Source organism: Thunnus maccoyii, chromosome 14 (genome assembly GCF_910596095.1).
Source record: "Thunnus maccoyii chromosome 14, fThuMac1.1, whole genome shotgun sequence".
Lineage (NCBI taxonomy): Eukaryota > Metazoa > Chordata > Actinopteri > Scombriformes > Scombridae > Thunnus > Thunnus maccoyii.
Window position 1 is genome coordinate 363,605 of NC_056546.1, and position 22,500 is coordinate 386,104.

Genomic DNA, 22,500 nt, shown 5'->3' on the forward strand with positions numbered 1-22,500 from the left:
CCCTTTTTGTAGAATTGCTGCCATGAGAGGGTGGAAGCCCTCCTGTGTTCTCCCAACAGCAGGAGGCTCTTATTGTTGGTCCTTCAAAATAATGCCGTTAGAGTGAAATACAGCACCAAGTTGTTGAAGACAACGAAAACTTTGAAGGAATCAGAAATGTCAGCCTTTCCATCATTGATCGTGTCCTCCAACGCAACAGGGTGCGCATGAAGCAGGTGTACAGAGTTCCTTTAAGGACAACTCAGAAAGGGTCAAAGATCAATGATTTCAGTACGTGCAAGTACAGTAAGTGTGTATTCAAACAGAACAAAGTCCCTGGGCAGTGTGGTGGCAATGTGACACTTGTGCAGCCATAAGTAATCGTGGGGTTCTCCACAGTCACCTTGGGGCCATATAACATCTTCTTACATTTCTGGGTGGTCTTCAGGATGTCTTGTTTGGGTGCGAGCAGCAGGATCAAGAGCAAGCAGAATCTCCTGTCTATCTTGTAGTTTGGGACGTCAGTTTTCACCACAGTGTCCTGATACAGGAAGGTTCAACATCAACTAGGGATTCATAATAAATGTCTGTCTTCCACCGTAGTTCCCGTTCCTCAACCCAAGCATGGCGGTGGAAGGTCTATGAGCAAGAACCCCCATACCAGCGAAAATCTCCTACAGGCCATGGAATTGGCATTTGGAGTCTTGCCAAGGTGGGATCCGGCACACCAAAGGGTTTTCTCCCTGTTGCCTGGCAAGGTAGAATCATAATTCTAATTGACCTCTATTGTGTGTCCAACAAGGAGGACTATTTCCCTGTTATTATACCTACTCTAATATGAGTTATATCACTGGATGAGTAATTTCATGTTGTGCACAATAATAATTCCTAATTCCCCCATAAAATCATAAAGATTTTTGAGTGCACAAATTCCTACAGTTGCAAGAAAAGCTGTAATTTACTCAAACCCAAATATTCATATATTTGAATATTAATGTACAATCTGACTCAGCACAAAACAACTGATGCTCTCAAACACGTTCAGACTTCAGACCAGCTCAGCTGTTACTGAAAGCCTCGTTAAGCTGGTTCAGATGTTCAGAGCTCATCAAGGCAAACACGATCTAGAATATTAAACATATTTTACTTTAAGACATTTTTCTTTACTACATGATTCCATATGTGTTATTTCATAATTTTGACGTCTTCAGTTTTGTTCTACAATGTAGAAAATAGTAAAATAAAGAAAAACCCTTGAATGAGAAAAATGCGTCCAAACTTTTGACTGGATGACTTCTGTTGTGATTTGGTGCTAAAAATAAAAAATAAAATTGAATTGAATTTAGTGAGTTATAATATTTCCAATTAATTATTAATTGCAATTCAGTTGATTAGTATTTAGCCTGTATTAGTAATTTTGGATTATGTATTATTTGCACTGCAGAGAGGTTTGGTTGTCCTTGTTGACATCTCTTTAATTTGAGAATGTTAGGCAGTCAGCTACATTTCAAATAGTTGATATATAGAAACACTGCCTTGCTCACACAAGCCTAATGTAAAGAAGTACATCCTTCCTGTTCCAGCTGCGGCCTGCAGGTGGAGCAGCAGGCTGAAAGGTTCAGGCAATAATACTCTGCAACTGAAAGTACACAATGTTGATTTTTCTGTTTTTAAATACCCCTGTTGTGTATTTCTGACTCTGTATTGCTGTTGTAATTGCTTCCATTATTTATATTAATGCTGAAGCTGTAGGTTTGTTTTAGAGTCTTTCAAGCACTTGGAGACTTGTGAAAGCAAAGACACTGGTCTGTAATTAATGAAGTTGTGTTTATTATCTGTTTTCAAAAGTGGAATATCCTTTGTTATTTTCATTCTGTCTGGAAAAATACAAAAGGAAAGATTGAAAATATAGCAATATATTGATGTTTAGAGCTGTTCCTAAACAAACTAAAGTGACCATGATGAAGGAACATGTCACCAGTGCAGCGGTGTGGCTCATTGACGTGTTTTTAATAGTTTCTGGACAACAACAGAGGAATCAGATATATCAGGCTTTGATAAACACACAATACTTGTTAGTAGATCAGTTCATTGTTGGAGATTTGATGACATTATAAACTTTTCTGCTATTTATGATCCAGGATAAGGTTTTACATGTCTGATAGATTCATAGAATAGAATTCATAACAGCTTCATACATCAGTAATTTAACATTGACACTGAAGGAAGCATTATGTCTGAATTCTGAATGTGTGAGTACATCATGCAGCGATTACACAACAAAGATCTCTGATCGTGTTTTTACTAATCAATCTCAACACACCGTCAGTCCATAGGTTTGTCCTTTGGTCGTTCCAGAAAACACACGAGGAAATTTGGAAACTCTGGAGCCATTAAAATAATAATATCTTAACATAAATAAATGTCCAAAGCCAGATGTGTAGAGGATATATACGAAGCCAGATGTGTAGGGGATATATATAAAGTCAGATGTGGAGGGGATATATATAAAGCCAGATGTGTAGGGGATATATATAAAGCCAGATGTGTAGGGGATATATATAAAGCCAGATGTGTAGGGGATATATATAAAGCCAGATGTGGAGGGGATATATATAAAGTCAGATGTGTAGGGGATATATATAAAGCCAGATGTGGAGGGGATATATATAAAGCCAGATGGAGGGGATATATATAAAGTCAGATGTGTAGAGGATATATATAAAGCCAGATGTGTAGGGGATATATATAAAGCCAGATGTGGAGGGGATATATATAAAGTCAGATGTGTAGGGGATATATATAAAGCCAGATGTGGAGGGGATATATATAAAGTCAGATGTGTAGGGGATATATATAAAGCCAGATGTGGAGGGGATATATATAAAGCCAGATGGAGGGGATATATATAAAGTCAGATGTGTAGAGGATATATATAAAGCCAGATGGAGGGGATATATATAAAGCCAGATGTGTAGAGGATATATATAAAGCCAGATGTGTAGGGGATATATATAAAGCCAGATGTGGAGGGGATATATATAAAGCCAGATGTGTAGAGGATATATATAAAGCCAGATGTGTAGGGGATATATATAAAGCCAGATGTGTAGGGGATATATATAAAGCCAGATGTGTAGAGGATATATATAAAGCCAGATGTGTAGGGGATATATATAAAGCCAGATGTGTAGAGGATATATATAAAGCCAGATGTGTAGGGGATATATATAAAGCCAGATGTGTAGAGGATATATATAAAGCCAGATGTGTAGAGGATATATATAAAGCCAGATGTGGAGGGGATATATATAAAGCCAGATGTGTAGAGGATATATATAAAGCCAGATGTGTAGGGGATATATATAAAGCCAGATGTGGAGGGGATATATATAAAGTCAGATGTGTAGGGGATATATATAAAGCTGGATGTGGAGGGGATATATATAAAGTCAGATGTGTAGGGGATATATATAAAGCCAGATGTGGAGGGGATATATATAAAGCCAGATGTGTAGGGGATATATATAAAGCCAGATGTGGAGGGGATATATATAAAGTCAGATGTGTAGGGGATATATATAAAGCCAGATGTGGAGGGGATATATATAAAGCCAGATGTGTAGGGGATATATATAAAGCCAGATGTGGAGGGGATATATATAAAGTCAGATGTGTAGGGGATATATATAAAGCTGGATGTGGAGGGGATATATATAAAGCCAGATGTGGAGGGGATATATATAAAGCCAGATGTGTAGAGGATATATATAAAGCCAGATGTGGAGGGGATATATATAAAGCCAGATGTGTAGAGGATATATATAAAGCCAGATGTGTAGGGGATATATATAAAGCCAGATGTGGAGGGGATATATATAAAGTCAGATGTGTAGGGGATATATATAAAGCCAGATGTGGAGGGGATATATATAAAGCCAGATGTGTAGGGGATATATATAAAGTCAGATGTGTAGGGGATATATATAAAGTCAGATGTGGAGGGGATATATATAAAGCCAGATGTGTAGGGGATATATATAAAGCCAGATGTGGAGGGGATATATATAAAGCCAGATGTGGAGGGGATATATATATAAAGTCAGATGTGGAGGGGATATATATAAAGTCAGATGTGGAGGGGATATATATAAAGTCAGATGTGTAGGGGATATATATAAAGCTGGATGTGGAGGGGATATATATAAAGCCAGATGTGGAGGGGATATATATAAAGTCAGATGTGTAGGGGATATATATAAAGCCAGATGTGGAGGGGATATATATAAAGCCAGATGTGTAGGGGATATATATAAAGCCAGATGTGGAGGGGATATATATAAAGTCAGATGTGTAGGGGATATATATAAAGCCAGATGTGGAGGGGATATATATAAAGCCAGATGTGTAGGGGATATATATAAAGTCAGATGTGTAGGGGATATATATAAAGCCAGATGTGTAGGGGATATATATAAAGTCAGATGTGGAGGGGATATATATAAAGCCAGATGTGGAGGGGATATATATAAAGTCAGATGTGTAGGGGATATATATAAAGTCAGATGTGGAGGGGATATATATAAAGCCAGATGTGTAGGGGATATATATAAAGTCAGATGTGGAGGGGATATATATAAAGCCAGATGTGGAGGGGATATATATAAAGCCAGATGTGTAGGGGATATATATAAAGCCAGATGTGGAGGGGATATATATAAAGTCAGATGTGTAGGGGATATATATAAAGCCAGATGTGGAGGGGATATATATAAAGCCAGATGTGTAGGGGATATATATAAAGTCAGATGTGTAGGGGATATATATAAAGTCAGATGTGGAGGGGATATATATAAAGTCAGATGTGGAGGGGATATATATAAAGCCAGATGTGGAGGGGATATATATAAAGTCAGATGTGTAGGGGATATATATAAAGTCAGATGTGGAGGGGATATATATAAAGCCAGATGTGTAGAGGATATATATAAAGCCAGATGTGTAGGGGATATATATATAAAGTCAGATGTGTAGGGGATATATATAAAGTCAGATGTGGAGGGGATATATATAAAGCCAGATGTGGAGGGGATATATATAAAGCCAGATGTGGAGGGGATATATATAAAGCCAGATGTGTAGAGGATATATATAAAGCCAGATGTGTAGGGGATATATATATAAAGTCAGATGTGTAGGGGATATATATAAAGTCAGATGTGGAGGGGATATATATAAAGCCAGATGTGTAGGGGATATATATAAAGTCAGATGTGTAGGGGATATATATAAAGTCAGATGGAGGGGATATATATAAAGCCAGATGTGTAGGGGATATATATAAAGCTGGATGTGGAGGGGATATATATAAAGCCAGATGTGTAGGGGATATATATAAAGCCAGATGTGGAGGGGATATATATAAAGCCAGATGTGGAGGGGATATATATAAAGCCAGATGTGGAGGGGATATATTTTTTCATTTTATTTTGGAACGCTGGACAGGAAGTAGCTGCCCGTATATTACCGGCAGCTTCCGGCAGTGGTCAGTCGGTCGGTCGGTCGGTGCCAGCCTGCTCCGTTGGACTGTCTGTCGGTAGTTTAACGGCGGACTGTGCGGAGCCTCGGGAGCACGCTGATGGAGGAAACGTGACGTTTTTACCGGAGAGGACCGGAGGAGGAGGAGGACTTTTCCCGCGGTAAGAAACTAACGAGCAAACCGAACAAACCGTTACCGTTAACTTTCCGTTAACTTTGCGTGAGTCACAGAGCCGTTATACGGTGGTACGTGGTGACGTATGAACTGATTTTTGTGTGTTTTAGTCACTTTTGTGACTCTCGCTCGCCTTTTGTTCCCGTGGCTCGCGGCTCCGTTACCATGGTGACACTGCCTCAGCTCGCGAGACTCACCGGGACAGAAGTTACTGTCACCGCCGGTGGTCCGCGTTTACTGAGTTTACTGTGTTTACGGTATTTATTGTGTTAACGGTATTTATTGTATTTACGGTGTTTATTGTGTTAACGGTATTTATTGTATTTATGGTGTTTATTGTATTTACGGTGTTTATTGTGTTAACGGTATTTATTGTGTTCACGGTATTTATTCTATTTACGGTGTTTATTGTGTTAACAGTGTTTATTGTATTTACGGTATTTATTGTGTTAACGGTATTTATTGTATTTACGGTATTTATTGTATTTACGGTATTTATTGTGTTCACGGTGTTTATTGTGTTCACGGTATTTATTGTATTTACGGTATTTATTGTATTTACGGTGTTTATTGTGTTCACGGTGTTTATTGTGTTCACGGTATTTATTGTATTTACGGTATTTATTGTATTTACGGTATTTATTGTGTTTACGGTGTTTATTGTATTTACGGTATTTATTGTATTTACAGTATTTATTGTGTTAACGGTATTTATTGTATTTACGGTATTTATTGTGTTTACGGTATTTATTGTGTTTACGGTGTTTATTGTATTTACGGTGTTTATTGTATTTACGGTATTTATTGTGTTTACGGTATTTATTGTGTTTACGGTGTTTATTGTATTTACGGTGTTTATTGTATTTACGGTATTTATTGTGTTCACGGTATTTATTGTGTTCACGGTGTTTATTGTGTTCACGGTATTTATTGTATTTACGGTATTTATTGTATTTACGGTATTTATTGTGTTTACGGTGTTTATTGTATTTACGGTATTTATTGTGTTTACGGTATTTATTGTATTTACGGTATTTATTGTGTTTACGGTATTTATTGTGTTCATGGCGTTAACGGTATTTATTGTATTTACGGTATTTATTGTATTTACGGTGTTTATTGTGTTTACGGTGTTTATTGTATTTACGGTATTTATTGTGTTTACGGTGTTTATTGTATTTACGGTATTTATTGTGTTTACGGTATTTATTGTATTTACGGTATTTATTGTGTTTACGGTGTTTATTGTATTTACGGTATTTATTGTGTTTACGGTATTTATTGTATTTACGGTATTTATTGTATTTACGGTATTTATTGTGTTTACGGTGTTTATTGTGTTTACGGTATTTATTGTGTTTACGGTATTTATTGTGTTTACGGTATTTATTGTGTTTACGGTGTTTATTGTATTTACGGTATTTATTGTGTTTACGGTGTTTATTGTATTTACGGTATTTATTGTGTTTACGGTATTTATTGTATTTACGGTATTTATTGTGTTTACGGTGTTTATTGTATTTACGGTATTTATTGTGTTTACGGTATTTATTGTATTTACGGTATTTATTGTGTTTACGGTGTTTATTGTATTTACGGTATTTATTGTGTTTACGGTATTTATTGTATTTACGGTATTTATTGTATTTACGGTATTTATTGTGTTTACGGTGTTTATTGTGTTTACGGTATTTATTGTGTTTACGGTATTTATTGTGTTCATGGCGTTAACGGTATTTATTGTATTTACGGTATTTATTGTATTTACGGTATTTATTGTGTTCACGGTGTTTAGTGTGTTCACGGTATTTATTGTATTTACGGTATTTATTGTGTTTACGGTGTTTATTATATTTACGGTATTTATTGTATTTACGGTATTTATTGTGTTCATGGCGTTAACGGTATTTATTGTGTTCATGGCGTTAACGGTATTTATTGTATTTACGGTATTTATTGTGTTTACGGTATTTATTGTGTTCATGGCGTTAACGGTATTTATTGTGTTTACGGTATTTATTGTGTTCATGGCGTTAACGGTATTTATTGTATTTACGGTATTTATTGTGTTTACGGTGTTTATCGTGTTTACGGTGTACAAGTGGTTTACAGTATTTATTGTGTTTATGGTGTTTACAGTATTTATTGTGTTTACGGTGTTTGTCATATTTACTGTGTCAGTTAGTTAACGTTAGTGTTTAGTTGACGTCGTCTGGTGACGTCCAGCAGCCGGTTCACTGCTCCGCTAACATTACAGTGTTTTTCCATCATGGCGGAGCCAGGACGCCGTCACACAGCAGCACAGTAGAATAAGTAGTTTACCTGTTGGAGGTGTGCTGGTCACCTGTAGCCCTTCATCACACGTCTCCACTGGTTCCACTGGCTCCACTGGTTCCACTGGTTCCACTGGCTCTCTGACTTTAACATGTTATCGCTGGTTGAGCGTCTGCTGGTGACTCTCAGCTGTCGGTTGGTGACTGAGTGATCAGAGCTCCTCGTCACTGAATCACTAACTTCTAACAACGTTTCTCTTCATCAAAGCTTTTTGAAATGTTTGATAAATGTTTTTATTTATTTGATTCTATTGAATTTATTTATTGCTATATAAATAAATGAAATATAAATAAAGTTTATTATTATTATTATTATTATTCTCTGTGCATGTTTATTCAGCAGCTCTGGTTGATTGTTCAGGGTCGACTAACGTCTGATGTTACAGGAAGTTGTCTGGTGATGCATCATCATCATCATCATCAGTAGTAGTTATTAAATATTGATGTGTGTCTGTGGATCAGAGTTGTTGTTTTATTAATAACATGTGGTTTCTGACATATTGATCTCTTGTAGAAGGTGACTAATATATTGATAAACACGTATCTGCTGAGTTATGAAGCATTTATTGACTCTATAGACTGATTGTTCATGGTGATTATAGGAAAGTCTGCAGCTGTAGTGAGACGTCTGATCTGCATTGATTAGTTCATCGATCGTTTCTTCAGATTCTCACATGTGACGATTTGTTGTTTTTCTTTGTCATAAATGACGATGAACTGAAACTGTAAACACCATTTCTTCAGTATTTTTTAGCGTTTAAATGACTAAATGATTAATCGATCACATGATCAGCAGGTGAATCGATAATTAAAATAATCGTTAGTTGACGGTTTGAGTGTGTTTGTGCAGTGAAAGCAGCTCGATGAAGATGATGGTGAAACAGTCGGCAGAGAGATAAGAGGAGCCCAGATCACTGATTACGTAACAGACAGAAGAGGAGGAGGAGGAGGAGGAGGAGGAAGAAAGAGGAGGAGGGAGGAGGAGGAGGGAGGAGGAGGGAGGAGGAGGAGGAGGAGGAGGGAGGAGGAGGAGGAGGAGGGAGGAGGAGGGAGGAGGAGGAGGAGGAAAACAACAAACACTGACGCGTTTAACTGTCAGTAAGTTTAAAACATGAAGCTTTAATCAGCGTCCAGCCTCAACCAGTAACATCCCAAACATTACTGGTTTCCAGTTTCACTCCCATGTTCATACAGGAAGAAATCCACCAGAGAAGAAGAAACAGATTCACACAGAAATGTCTGATGTTTCTCTCCAACGATCAGTCGATTAATGATTCCAGCTGGATTAATGTGAATATTTATAGATCAAACAACTAATCGATTAGTGGAGAAAATAATCAGCAGATGAATCGATAATGAAAATAATAGTTACGGTAACAGTAAACTACATTTTACTTTAATTTAGAGCTGCGAGGGTCAGTCAATTAATCAATAAATCAATTAAAGAAAGATAATCAGACACTTTTTATAATTGATTTTATTTATAATTTTCTGCTTTTCTTCATATTTGATAGTAAATTAGATTCAGCAGATTAACTGATCATGAAAATAAGTGTTAGTTACAGCTTTATAATGATTGTGTGAGGTTTTACCTGCAGGTCTGAAGACAAACCTGCTAATTAAAGGAACAACAAATATAAAATCTGTTTTGTTTACATAAAGTTATGTTTATTTCTTCATATTCTCACGTCTTCAGGCCTCTGAACATCAGCTCGTCTCACTTCCTATTCTCAGTTATTATTGGTTATTATATTACCATGTGACCTCTCTGCAGGTGTTGGCGTTGCAGCGTGATGTGTTGGGATGGAGGAGGCGGAGCACAGCAGCTACGTCGCCCAGCTGAAGGCGGAGTTTGACAGCTGCGACACGACGTCCACCGGCTTCCTGGACCGCGAGGAGCTGACGGAGCTCTGCAGAAAACTGCAGCTGGACGCTCACCTGCCGCTGCTGCTCGACACGCTGCTGGGAGGACGCCCCTACGCCAGGGTAACATGCTAACTACACGCTAACACACACACACACACACTGCTGGGAGGACGCCCCTACGCCAGGGTAACACGCTAACTACACGCTAACACACACACACACGCTGCTGGGAGGACGCCCCTATGCCAGGGTAACATGCTAACTACACGCTAACACACACACACACACGCTACTGGGAGGACGCCCCTACGCCAGGTTAACACGCTAACTACATGCTAACACACACACACGCTGCTGGGAGGACGCCCCTACGCCAGGGTAACATGCTAGCACACACACACACGTTGCTGGGAGGACACCCCTACGCCAGGGTAACACGCTAACTACATGCTAACACACACATACGCTGCTGGGAGGACGCCCCTACGCCAGGGTAACACGCTAACTACATGCTAACACACACACACACGTTGCTGGGAGGACGCCCCCACGCCAGGGTAACATGCTAACACACACACACACACGTTGCTGGGAGGACGCCCCTACGCCAGGGTAACACGCTAACTACATGCTAACCCACACACACGCTGCTGGGAGGACGTCCCTACGCCAGGGTAACAAGCTAACTACATGCTAACACACACACACGCTGCTGGGAGGACGCCCCTACGCCAGGGTAACATGCTAACTACACCCTAACACACACACACGCTGCTGGGAGGATGCCCCTACGCCAGGGTAACATGCTAACTACACGCTAACACACACATATGCTGTTGGGAGGACGCCCCTACGCCAGGGTAACATGCTAACTACACCCTAACACACACACACGCTGCTGGGAGGACGCCCCTACGCCAGGGTAACATGCTAACTACACGCTAATACACACATATGCTGTTGGGAGGACGCCCCTACGCCAGGGTAACACGCTAACTACACGCTAACACACACACACACGTTGCTGGGAGGACGCCCCTACGCCAGGGTAACGCGCTAACTACACGCTAACACACACACACACACACAAGCTGCTGGGAGGACGCCCCTACGTGAGAGTTACATGCTAACACACACACACGCCGCTGGGAGGACGCCCCTACACCAGGGTAACACGCTAACTACACGCTAACACACACACACGCTGCTGGGAGGAGGCCCCTACGCCAGGGTAACACGCTAACTACACACACACGCTACTGGGAGGACGCCCCTACGCCAGGGTAACATGCTAACACACACACACACGCTACTGGGAGGATGCCCCTACGCCAGGGTAACATGCTAACACACACACACACGCTACTGGGAGGACGCCCCTACGCCAGGGTAACACGCTAACACACACACACACGCTACTGGGAGGACGCCCCTACGCCAGGGTAACACGCTAACACACACACACACGCTACTGGGAGGACGCCCCTACGCCAGGGTAACACGCTAACACACACACACACGCTACTGGGAGGACGCCCCTACGCCAGGGTAACACGCTAACACACACACACACGCTGCTGGGAGGACGCCCCTACGCCAGGGTAACACGCTAACTACACGCTAACACACACACACGCTGCTGGGAGGACGCCCCTACGCGAGAGTAACATGCTAACACACACACACACATGCTGCTGGGAGGATGCCCCTACGCCAGGGTAACACGCTAACTACACGCTAACACACACACACGCTGCTGGGAGGACGCCCCTACGCGAGAGTAACATGCTAACACACACACACACGTGCTGCTGGGAGGATGCCCCTACGCCAGGGTAACATGCTAACACACACACACACGCTGCTGGGAGGACGCCCCTACGCCAGGGTAACATGCTAACTACATGCTAACACACACACACACGCTGCTGGGAGGACGCCCCTACGCCAGGGTAACATGCTAACTACATGCTAACACACACACACACGCTGCTGGGAGGATGCCCCTACGCCAGGGTAACACGCTAACTGTATGTGTGTGTGTGTGTGTGTGTGTGTGTGTGTGTATGTGTGTGTGTGTGTGTGTGTGTGTGTGTGTGTGTGTGCCTCTGACCTGCAGGTGAACTTCGAGGAGTTTAAAGATGGCTTCGTCGCCGTTCTGTCTCGCTCTCTGGACTTCAGCACGTCAGAGGACGACAGCAGTTACCTGCAGCCAGGTGAGACATCAGCTGATCATCATCAATGTTTCCCAAAGATGACGTCCATCACAAAGATATTCAGTTTACTGTCATAGAGACCAAAGAAATCAGAAAATATTCACATTTAACAAGCTGCAAACAGAGAAATTGGACTATTTTTCTTAAAAAATGACTCAAAACGATGAATCAATTATCAAAATAGTTGGTGATTAATTCAATAGTTGGCATCTAATCGATTAAGTGACTGATCCTTGCAGCTCTATACATAATAATAATTATGCTTGACAATCTGAACACTACATACATTATGAACATCTACGACATATTTATACAACATGAAGCATTAAAGAAGATAAACGTCACTATAAATATGATACAGATGTTGTTCAAGAGTCCAGTTTGCTGTAACTCTATAAATAAAACTGACTTGACTTGAATGTGCAGCACACAGAAACAATCACATACAAACTGAGTTGATTGATTATGATTAACGTCTGTCTGTAATAACTGGTGTAATGACTGGTTTGTTGTGGTCAGTGTGAGGAAGCCAGTATAATAACTGGTGTAATGACTGGTTTGTTGTGGTCAGTGTGAGGAAGCCAGTATAATAACTGGTGTAATGACTGGTTTGTTGTGGTCAGTGTGTGAGTGTATTCTGAGCTCTGTGTGTTTACTTCCTGTTTGTCTGCAGCTCCGCTGACCTACATTCTGTCTGTAACAGCCGTGTTTTCTGACTGTACCTGCGTGTTACTTCCTGTCTTCATCTCGCAGTTGTTCCAGAGGAGGTGAAGCCAAAGTTTGTGAAGGGAACGAAGCGTTACGGCCGCCGCTCTCGTCCCGACAGCCAGCTGGACGCCGCGCTCACCTGCGACTCCGAGGACTCGCTGCCGTCCAGAACCGAGGCCACAGACTCGTCTCCGGCCGGCGTCCGCAGGGCCAAACTGAGACGCTCCACGTCTCTGGAGAGCGTCGAGGTGAGATGTTCGCTCCTCTTCTCACGTCTTACAGATTAAGTTTATCCAATCATCCAATCAGAGAGCCTCAAATTCTGATGTTGGGTGAGTTTCACAGCTGTAGATGGAGTTGTCTCCATAGCAACAGCTTCTGAGGTTTATGGGAACCTTTTAGGCCTCGGTCTGCGTGCGTCCCCCCAGGTTCAGTCCAGATGACCCAAACTGTTCATGCTGCGTCCGTTTACCCAGCATGCTTTGGGAGTTGACCTGTTTGTCCAAGCAGGAAGTGGAAGCACCTTAAACCTGCGTTCTCTCTGACGGCCAGCAGGGGGCGACGCCACCGGCTGCAAAGAGAAGTCTATGAGAACGTTATGACCTCAGTAAACAGTTTCCTAACGAGTTCATGGCCTCGGTCACTAGTTTAATGCAGAGTAATGCTTTAGGGTGGGGCTACATTGTGATTGACAAGTCGCTACCACGGCAACAACGTTGGTTATGTACGTTACGTATTGTAACCCAAGATTAGAACAGGAGTGTGGACGTAGCTGCTGCTATTTCAGTGTGTTTTCTTTATTTTGGTTTTATATAAAAGTCTCGTTCAGCGTTCGATTGAACTCAAAGATCCTCTAACGAGTCGATGTTCAGTTTTTGCAGTAAATACGTTTTGTTTTAACGGTCTTAAGCCTGTTTTTCGTTAGTGAAATGTAGCGTTAGCATTATCACAGTTCACTATAGACTGTAAGTGCTCCGTGCTAACCAAGCTAGCAGCTAGCAGCTAGCGTTAGGGTCAAATTGCCAAACTCGAGGCTTCAATAACGGCGGTCCACAAACCAACAGCTGACGTCACGGTGACTACGTCCATGTGTTTCTTACAGTCCGTGGCGTGGACTTGGGGTTGTCAAGTATCCCAGAATGCATTTCACACCAATCAACAGCGATGGAGGAGATTCAGAGCCGGGCTCAAAGCTTTGGTAACATTTGTCTGAAGACTGTTATTGTGAGAAAGTTTATCCCAATAACTCCTGTTATAAATATAACATTTATATATACAAACGTTCACAGTGTAAACAGGATATGCAGTGTGGAATTATTATTATTAATAATAATAATAATAATAATAATAATAATAATAATAATAATACAAGTTGTGTTAATGGAAAGTGTTGTGTTTGGTGTGTCGGGTCAAAAATCACAACGTGCAAATATATTTATTATATTATTATTATTTTCTGATAACATTTGGAAAGTTTAAAAGAGCCACAAGATTAAATTATTTTATCTCATTAAAGTGAACAAGGAGCCAGCAGGAAGTCTCTACTGAGCACGCTCCGTAGGTCCAAACGCACGGAAGCAACATCCATCATTTCTGTGGCCTCAGACGCCATGTTTGAGTCCAGGGCACACACACACACACACACACACACACACACACACACACACACACACACACACACACACAAGGAGCTTTATTCAGACTGTGTGTGTGTGTGTGTGTGTGTGTGTGTGTGTGTGTGCTGGGCGAGGTTCATCTCAAATATCCAGACGTGCTGCAGCTGAATACCTGCGGGAGGAGGAGGGTTGGGAGGTCTGGTGGTTTTCAGGGCGTTGGGAGGAGGAGGAGGAGGAGGAGGAGGAGGAGGAGGAGGAGGAGGGTTGGGAGCGTTACAGGAAGTGGGATTGTGAGGAATGTGGCTGCTGGCAGACGCTGCAGCTGGTTTGGCTGCAGATCACAGATGCATCTCTCTGATTCTTTGAGACACTTTTCACTTTTGTTTCTGTGGAAAAGAAACTTCTCAGCTGCTTTTTGCTGATGTGAAACATGTCAGAGAACACGGACGGACGTGTATCTGCGTGTTCTGTAAACTCAGCTGCTTTCTACCGTTATGTTCAGTTGTTCTTCATCACCTCCTCAGCTCACAGCCAGGAGGTGACGTCACTGTTTCCATCCAGTCAGTCTGTCATCAGTGAAATACCTGATTAGCATGTTTTCTGTCATCATTTCACTTTTTAAACACTTTAATCACGTCTGAAGGAAAAAGTCAAGATCACCAAAGTTCTTAGGATTCATCCTCTGAGGAACACGAATGTCTGAAGCAACGTTCCTGCTGATTCATCAGGTAGTTGTTGAGATGTAGGACAGCGTGTTGAGCTGCTGGTGGCGCTAGAGGACAGAACAGCTTCCTGTAGACAAACACACTCAGAAGAGCAGTGAAGTGAAGATCAGGGGGGGGTTTGATACAACTGATGGAGAAGAAGTTGACAGCATCTCATATTTAACGTGGGGGTTCGGTCAGGTGGTCACCAGGTTGAAGAAGTCACCCATTTGTGGAACTTGCTATCATTTCCCTGTCTCCCTGTTCTGAATGCAGATAGTTGCATGTCTGGGGTGATTGGAGGGTTTATGCAGAGTGGGGGGACTGGCTCCCAGGTGGTGATTGAGAGCAGCTGGGTGCATTCCCCGTCTCGGGGATGTTTCCCATTGTGCAACACCTTGTGAGGTTCTCCAAGTGAATATTATTTAGGTTTTTTTTTATTTCTTTATGTGGCTGGGTGATGGTTGTCAGACTTCTTACAGAACATCTGTGTTCAATGGGAATCAGTACCGCCACATAAATGGCAACCACGAAGGGATAGTCACACAAGCATAATCTTTAAAATAAAGAGATTGTATGTTGTGTTCCATCATCTGATTTAAGTGTATTTGAGTGTACGTTCCTATAACCTGTGTAGCAATAAAAGACATCACTAGTGACCTTACATTTATGGCTTTGGAAGACCCAGACATTACAATGACTTTGAACCTTCAATCAGTGAACTGGAATCTGGGCCTGTCTATGCCTGCCCTTGTGCCGGAGATGCATATACTGGCTGATGATGGTGATGAGGATGAAGAGGGATGGGTAGATGCTCCAGTAGAGCCACAATTCCCAGTCGACTCTCACCCTCTTTTGGTTTTGGAAGGCTTATCACTTCCGTCTTCACCTTCGGTTTCAGTAGCTTCCCCTAACCAGGAAAGGTCCAGTGCTGATTTAGCCATTTTTGCTAATGCTATAGAGTCCATGAAACTTGTGTTCAAAAACACAGTGGATTGGCAGCGTGAATGGCTGTCAGACATTGCCAAGGGCATACCCATTGATAAGGCTCTGAAAATGTGTGCTACCCAGATAGCAAATGTGGTAGAAAAAGCAAGTCACCATTTGCTAGCAAATGTTAGGGATCTTGCTTCGAAGTGCATAGAGGCCATTCAGTGGAATGCAAGGCAAATGCAATCTGAGTTCCAAGAGTCCCTGACAACAGGCCACCAAGACTTGCTGTCCTCAATCACATCTGCTGTCACGGAAAACAAGGATATACAACACCTTGCAACCGAGGTGCATGCAATGCGACAGCAGATGGGTTCAGTGCAGGCTACCGTTGAGTCGCTTGTCCGTCAACAGTCTGAACTCACTTCTCACGTCAATTCACTACTCTTACTGCTCCTCAAAGAAGCAGTAACACCTCTTGCCGTTTCATCTCAAGCACATACACGCAAAGCTGTTCCCCAAGCTGTTGAAAATATGGTTTGGTCACCTACCTCTGCTCCTGTTGGAGTTCAGTCAGAGGGCTCAGGTGCAACCGCACCTATGGGTGCAGTTTGCCAGGATGAAGTCCGTAGAGTGGCTGATGGCAAGCTGCCCATTAAGATGTTTTGACCTTGCTATGGCAGGCCTCAGGATGAGAAAGATCCTGTGGTATACTTGCAGGTGAGATCCTAGCAACCATGAAAAGTGTGTTGCATGGTTCGGCCCATGACTGGTGGGAGACCATTAGGGAGAAAATTCATACATGGGAGGAATTTCAGAGTGCTGTCCTGTCCTCTTTTCTTCCCGAGGACTATGATGATGTTTTGGAAGAAAAAGTTCGAACTAGGGTGCAAGGAAGAAATGAGTCGCTTCGAGACTTTGCCTTCTCATTTCAAGCCCTTATCAAAAGGTGGCACTCTTCAGCCTCAGAAGATGAGATTTTGAAAAGGATATTGAAGGCTATGAACCCCTTTCTGGCATGTCAGCTCCGTGGTCGGATTACCTCCATAGACGAGATGATCCGCATTGGGAGTCAAATAGAGGGAGATTATGAGAACCAGAAAAGGTACAGGAGGACTCTTAATGAACCCTATAAAATTACTTGTCCAACAGAAAAGAAGGCTGGAAAAGGAACAGAAACTGTGTTTTGCTGGCGTTGCCATGGTGACCATGCACCAGGTTCCTGCCCTCAGTTTCATGCCTCCCCGGGTAGCTCAAATACAGTAGACAACAAAAATCAGAGCCAAAACAGACTGAGTCCAGGAAAAAAGGTTCCATGGCTACCATTTATAGTCAGCTGGTACCCAAGATCTACCAGAGGCAAAAGTCTACGGTTATGGTGGGGTCATCTTCATCTTCCACGTCCACTAGCTTGAAACAATTAGTGGTGCCTATCACAGTATGCCAACGTCATGGGAAAGCGCTTGTGGACACAGGTGCTACCTACACTTTACTGCATTTGAGTCTATGGAATAAGATCAAAGGCCCCAATGAGTCACTTGTATCATGGCGGGGTGACCCAATGTATCTCGCAAATGGCCAGCAAGCAAATCCTTTTCAGCATGCATGGTAACAGTTGGTCCATACCTACCGCTGTGCTGGATGCAGATATGCTGGTGTATCCATTAGTTCTTGTTTTAGACTTCATGAGCGTGAGTGGTCTCCTGGTTAATGTCCAGGTTCAGGTGTACTCTTTTGTTGGTGATGACAAGGCTAGGGTTTTCCCCTTCCAGCCTGTTCTGTGCCCGGATCAAAGTTGGGGTATTCGGAGTGGGAGCAGTGTGTTTCTGTACACTTCCTTGCCACCTAAGTTCCCGCTCGTGTCTGCCTTCAATGATAATCTGTGTGACATAGTGTGTTTACCAGAAGGTGATAACTTAGACAGCCTGCTCCATACTGCTGTTGCAGACAGTGGTTTGATAGGAAGGGAGGCTGGGAGATTGCATCAACTCTTGCTCAGCAATTCCCAGGTCTGCACCACCACTTTAGGCTGCACCTCAGTGCTGAAACATAAAATCAAATTAAAAGATGATGTGGTGGTTACTCAGCGCCCCTATCGATTGCCCCTGCATAAGAGGAAGATTGTTAAGGAGCAAATCCAGGAGATGCTCCAACAGGGCATCATCATGCCTTCCCATTCATCCTGGGCATCCGCGATTCCGGCGTGTTAATGAACATAGTGAGGGAGATGCTTTTCCATTGCCGACCATTTCTGAGATACTGGAATCTCTGGCAGGTTCATCTATATTCACCACCTTAGATCTCAACAGTGGTTATTGGCAAGTGGAAATGGACCCAGAAAGCCAGCCTCTCACTGCCTTTGTCACGTGTTTTGGGTTGGTCCATTTTCGAGTTGTGCCTTTCGGTTTGAAGGGAGCTCCAGCTACCTTCCAAAGGCTCATGACTCAGGAGCTGCCTGGGAGACTGCTGTATGGTGTACTTGGATGACATAATAATCTATTCTAAAGATGTTCAGACTCACCTTTACGACATCCAGTGGGTGTTTGATTGTCTCCAACAGGCTGGACTTACACTCAAGCTGAAGAAATGCCGCCTCTGTTGCCCTGAGCTTAAATTCCTGGGTCATGTAGTGAGCAAGAAAGGAGTGCAAGCAGATCCAGCAAAGACGGAAGCACTTCGTGACTACCCTGTGCCGAGAAACCTTAAGGAAGTCCAAAGATTTCTGGGGCTTGCTGAATGGTACCAGCGTTATGTCCCTAACTTTTCAATGATTGCAGAGCCTCTTAATGAGCTGAAAAGGAAAGGAGCCAGGTTCCAGTGGACAGATGAGTGTCAGAAGGCATTCCAATGTCTTAAAGACCATCTGACCTCTCCTCCTGTCCTTGGTCACCCGAATGTGTGTAACACGTTTGTCATTTACACTGATGCAAGTTCCACTGGTCTGGGGGCTGTTTTGGCACAGAGATTGGACACTTCAAAAGAAGAGGTCATCGCTTATGGCAGCCGCTCTCCGACCAGGGCAGAGCAAAATTACTCCACCACAGAGCGCGAGTGTCTGGCTGTGGTGTGGAGTCTGGAGAAGTGGAGACACTATCTAGAAGGGAAATCTTTCGTGGTTGTTACGGACCACTCTTCATTGTTGTGGGTCTTTAACACCACTAAATCCAGCTCCAGGCTTATACGCTGGGCACTGCGTCTGCAGGAATTTTCTTTTACGATTGAGTATCTTAAGGGTAAATTAAACAACGCCCGGATGCTTTGTCACGGGCCCCTGTTCTGGCCTCCCTGGCATTGTACACCCCTCATCCCCTGACACGTGATGAGAAGTTTGTTCCTTTTCTTCTGACCGATGAGGATATCTGGAGAGCCCAGTTGAGTGATCCAGAGATCCAGAAGATATATCAGGCACTGCTCCAGGATGACAAACCAGCCGGTGAAGTAGACTCTGGTTTCATCATCTTGGAGGATGAGGTTTACAGGAAAACCAAACATCTTGACTGAGGTGACGTATACCAGGTGTATGTACCACAGTCACTTCGTTCAGTTGTCCTACATGCGTACCACAATAATACTTTGAGGGTTAGGGTTATAAAGGGTGTTATAAAACCCAGCAAAGGATTCGTGAGGTTGCATACTGGCCGAAAATATGGACAGATGTTGTAGAATATGTAAAATCCTGTACTGTGTGTCAGAAATACAAACCTGAGTCGAGGAAGCTGGCTGGCTTGCTCCAACAGACCCAGGTAACAGAGCCTTGGGAAATGCTAGATTTGGCCCTTATGGGTCCTCTGCCTCGTAGCTCCCTGGGAAACACCCAATTACTTGCTGTGGTAGACTACAGTAGTCAGTGGGTTGAGTTGTTTCCTTTACGGAAAGCTACTGCTTCCACAATCAGCAAGTGTCTGCGGAGGGACATCTTTACACGTTGGGGTGTCCCAAAGTATATTTTGTCAGACCGAGGAACTCAGTTTACCTCCGAGATTTTCAAAGAGCTGTGTGATAGCTGGGGTGTTGTCCATAAGCTCACAACAGCCTACAATCCACAAATCAACATGTCTGAGCGTGTTAACCGCTCTCTGAAAAGCATGATAGCTTGGTGAGAAGCATAAGAGTTGGGACCGGTTCATACCAGAGCTGCATTTTGCCTTGAACTCTGCAGTCAATGAAGCCACCGGCTTCACCCCAGCTGAGCTGCTGCTTGGAGGGTCTTTAAAAGGACCTTTCACCAGAGCCCTTGAGCCCTCTGCGCAGGTGCCCCGTGCCTTGAAAGCTCTTGTAGAGTCAAACCTGGAACGAGCAAAAAGAAAACAGGCTTATAACTACAACAAACACCGACGACACGTTACCTACCAAGAGAAAGACAGGGTCTGGATGAAAGTCCATCCCCTGTCCAAGGCTTCTAAAAACTATACAGCCAAGCTTGCACCACGGTGGATTGGTCCGTACTGCGTTGTGGAGCAGGTAGGCCCTGTGTATTACAGAATTGTGCTCGAGGACACGGGACGGGATCTGCGAGTCGTCAATGTGTGTGACTTAAAAGAGTGTCACCCAACCTGTGCCAAGCTATGCAGATTGATTTTATAAGTTTATAAGCAATAAGGGCTAGTGTGATACAATTTGTATTGGTGTAGTTATAATCTCATGAACCATATTTAATCACACTGTACGTATAGAGGCACGGTAGAAGAATCATAATCATACACTGGAGAAATTTGAGTGTGTTTGTATTACATGTCACTTTGCTTGGGTCTGCTAAAGTCTTCACCTTTCAAACATACTCTCTGGAGGAGATCAAGAAATAAGGCTGTAAAATGACTAGAATAACTTATAAAAAAAATAAAAGGCCAGAAGACAACTTGGCAATAATGGTGTGAAATGATTCCCAATACTTATATATAAATTGGATATAATCAGGTAGAATTGAATATGCCAGTACATATCCTCAAACACCTCAAAACCTGTTTTGAAGAGTTTTGACCAACAACGAGTGACGGAGATAAAAGTAACATAATAACTGGTCAAAAATTAGGGAGGGTGGATGATAAGGTGTGACCTAAGCCGACCCAAGGGCATAAAAACAATGCCCCAAAGAAAAAACCTTTGGAGCGATTTGGTTCTTTGTAAAAGTGCTACTTGCTCCCCTTTTTTGCCGGCATTAAAGAACACTTTGCTGCTTGGACCTCTGACTCCCTTTTATTTTCAAGAGAGAGTTTTTTGCTCTGGTACCTTTTTCTGCAACAATTTGATACAAAAGTGGAAGCTCAGGAGAGTGAAACTGTCATGCGCATTTTTATGGATAGTGACACTAGTGATGAAGATGACTTTTCGGGTTTTTTATGAAATTATTTGAAAGTAACTGTGTGAATGACATGTGTAAAACACTTAGGAGGCAGTGTTTTATTATATGGGGGGGAGAGTGTAGCAGTCCCAGTCTGGGACGACTTGGACCGCACGTCTAAAAACCCGAATCACAAACTCTTCACTTCAGTTTTATACGTAGACTTTATCTCTAAAATCTCTGATCCGTTCCAGTCCGTCGTCTCTGTGCTTCATCATCTGAGCTCGTCATCATCATGAAGATATTCAATAATCACACTTGAGAAGCTGAACTCAGCATCAGTTTGACTTAATTCCTTGAAGAATAAAATTTAGTATAGTTATAGTTGCTGATTACTTTTCTGTTGATCGACTGATTGATAAACTGATTAATCGTATACCAAAGCAATTGATCAAAACCTTAACTGGTAGATTAATTGATGATGAAAATAAGTAGCACTAATCAAAACTGTGGCTGAACTAATTATCTGCCCATGAATTCATTGATCATTATTGTTTTCGGGGTTATAGTGGGGTTTGTTGTACTTCACTGTGTGATTATTGCTCTGCTGTTGAATCATCAGAACAAAAGATGAACAGCTGAGTTAGAAGATATCTAGTTGGTTAGTAAAACATTGAAGCTACTGACTGTGAACATGAAGATTTCAGGGTAGAAGTGAACTACAACTCCCAAGATGCATTTCAGCAAACAGCCAATCACAGAGTGTAAAACTCTGCAGGAGTTCTGAATTTATTTCACGTCACAGTTACATTTATACTTTTCAGTTCTAAAACACAGTAACAACGTAACAAAAGACCCAACGAGACTGAAACACTGAGTGAACTAACGAGGCTGAACGCAGCTCAGAACTTCACCCATCAGGTTAATTACAGTTTACAGTATAATAATCTATAAACCATCAGTCATCAAGTTAATTACAGTTTACAGTATAATAATCTATAAACCATCATTCATCAGGTTAATTACAGTTTACAGTATAATCATCTATAAACCATCAGTCATCAGGTTCATTACAGTTTACAGTATAATAATCTATAAACCATCATTCATCAGGTTAATTACAGTTTACAGTATAATCATCTATAATTTATTCATCA

At 42.3% G+C, this 22,500-nt stretch overlaps 2 protein-coding genes across 8 annotated transcripts in view; one reads left to right on the plus strand and one right to left on the minus strand.

Moving 5' to 3' along the window:
- The window catches only part of wu:fj16a03 (uncharacterized protein LOC335475 homolog), a 13,516-nt gene extending 5,221 nt beyond the window's left edge, over window positions 1-8,295 (minus strand). For 2 of the 5 annotated variants that reach the window (XM_042432676.1, XM_042432675.1), the window contains exon 1: window positions 8,015-8,295. The gene's annotated coding sequence lies outside the window, so the exon portion shown is untranslated. Of the gene's footprint in view, window positions 521-5,506; window positions 5,563-8,014 lie in introns of those variants that run through there. The other 3 variants (XM_042432673.1, XM_042432674.1, XM_042432677.1) reach the window with 3 other exon arrangements.
- ninl (ninein-like) overlaps window positions 5,523-22,500 on the plus strand; it is a 55,990-nt gene continuing 39,012 nt past the window's right edge. For all 3 annotated transcript variants that reach the window (XM_042432667.1, XM_042432668.1, XM_042432670.1), the window contains exons 1-4: window positions 5,523-5,678; window positions 9,800-10,011; window positions 12,011-12,107; window positions 12,861-13,063. In XM_042432667.1, coding sequence (XP_042288601.1) covers window positions 9,829-10,011; window positions 12,011-12,107; window positions 12,861-13,063 — 483 coding nt within the window. In that variant the 5' untranslated portion in view covers window positions 5,523-5,678; window positions 9,800-9,828. The remainder of the gene's footprint in view (window positions 5,679-9,799; window positions 10,012-12,010; window positions 12,108-12,860; window positions 13,064-22,500) is intronic.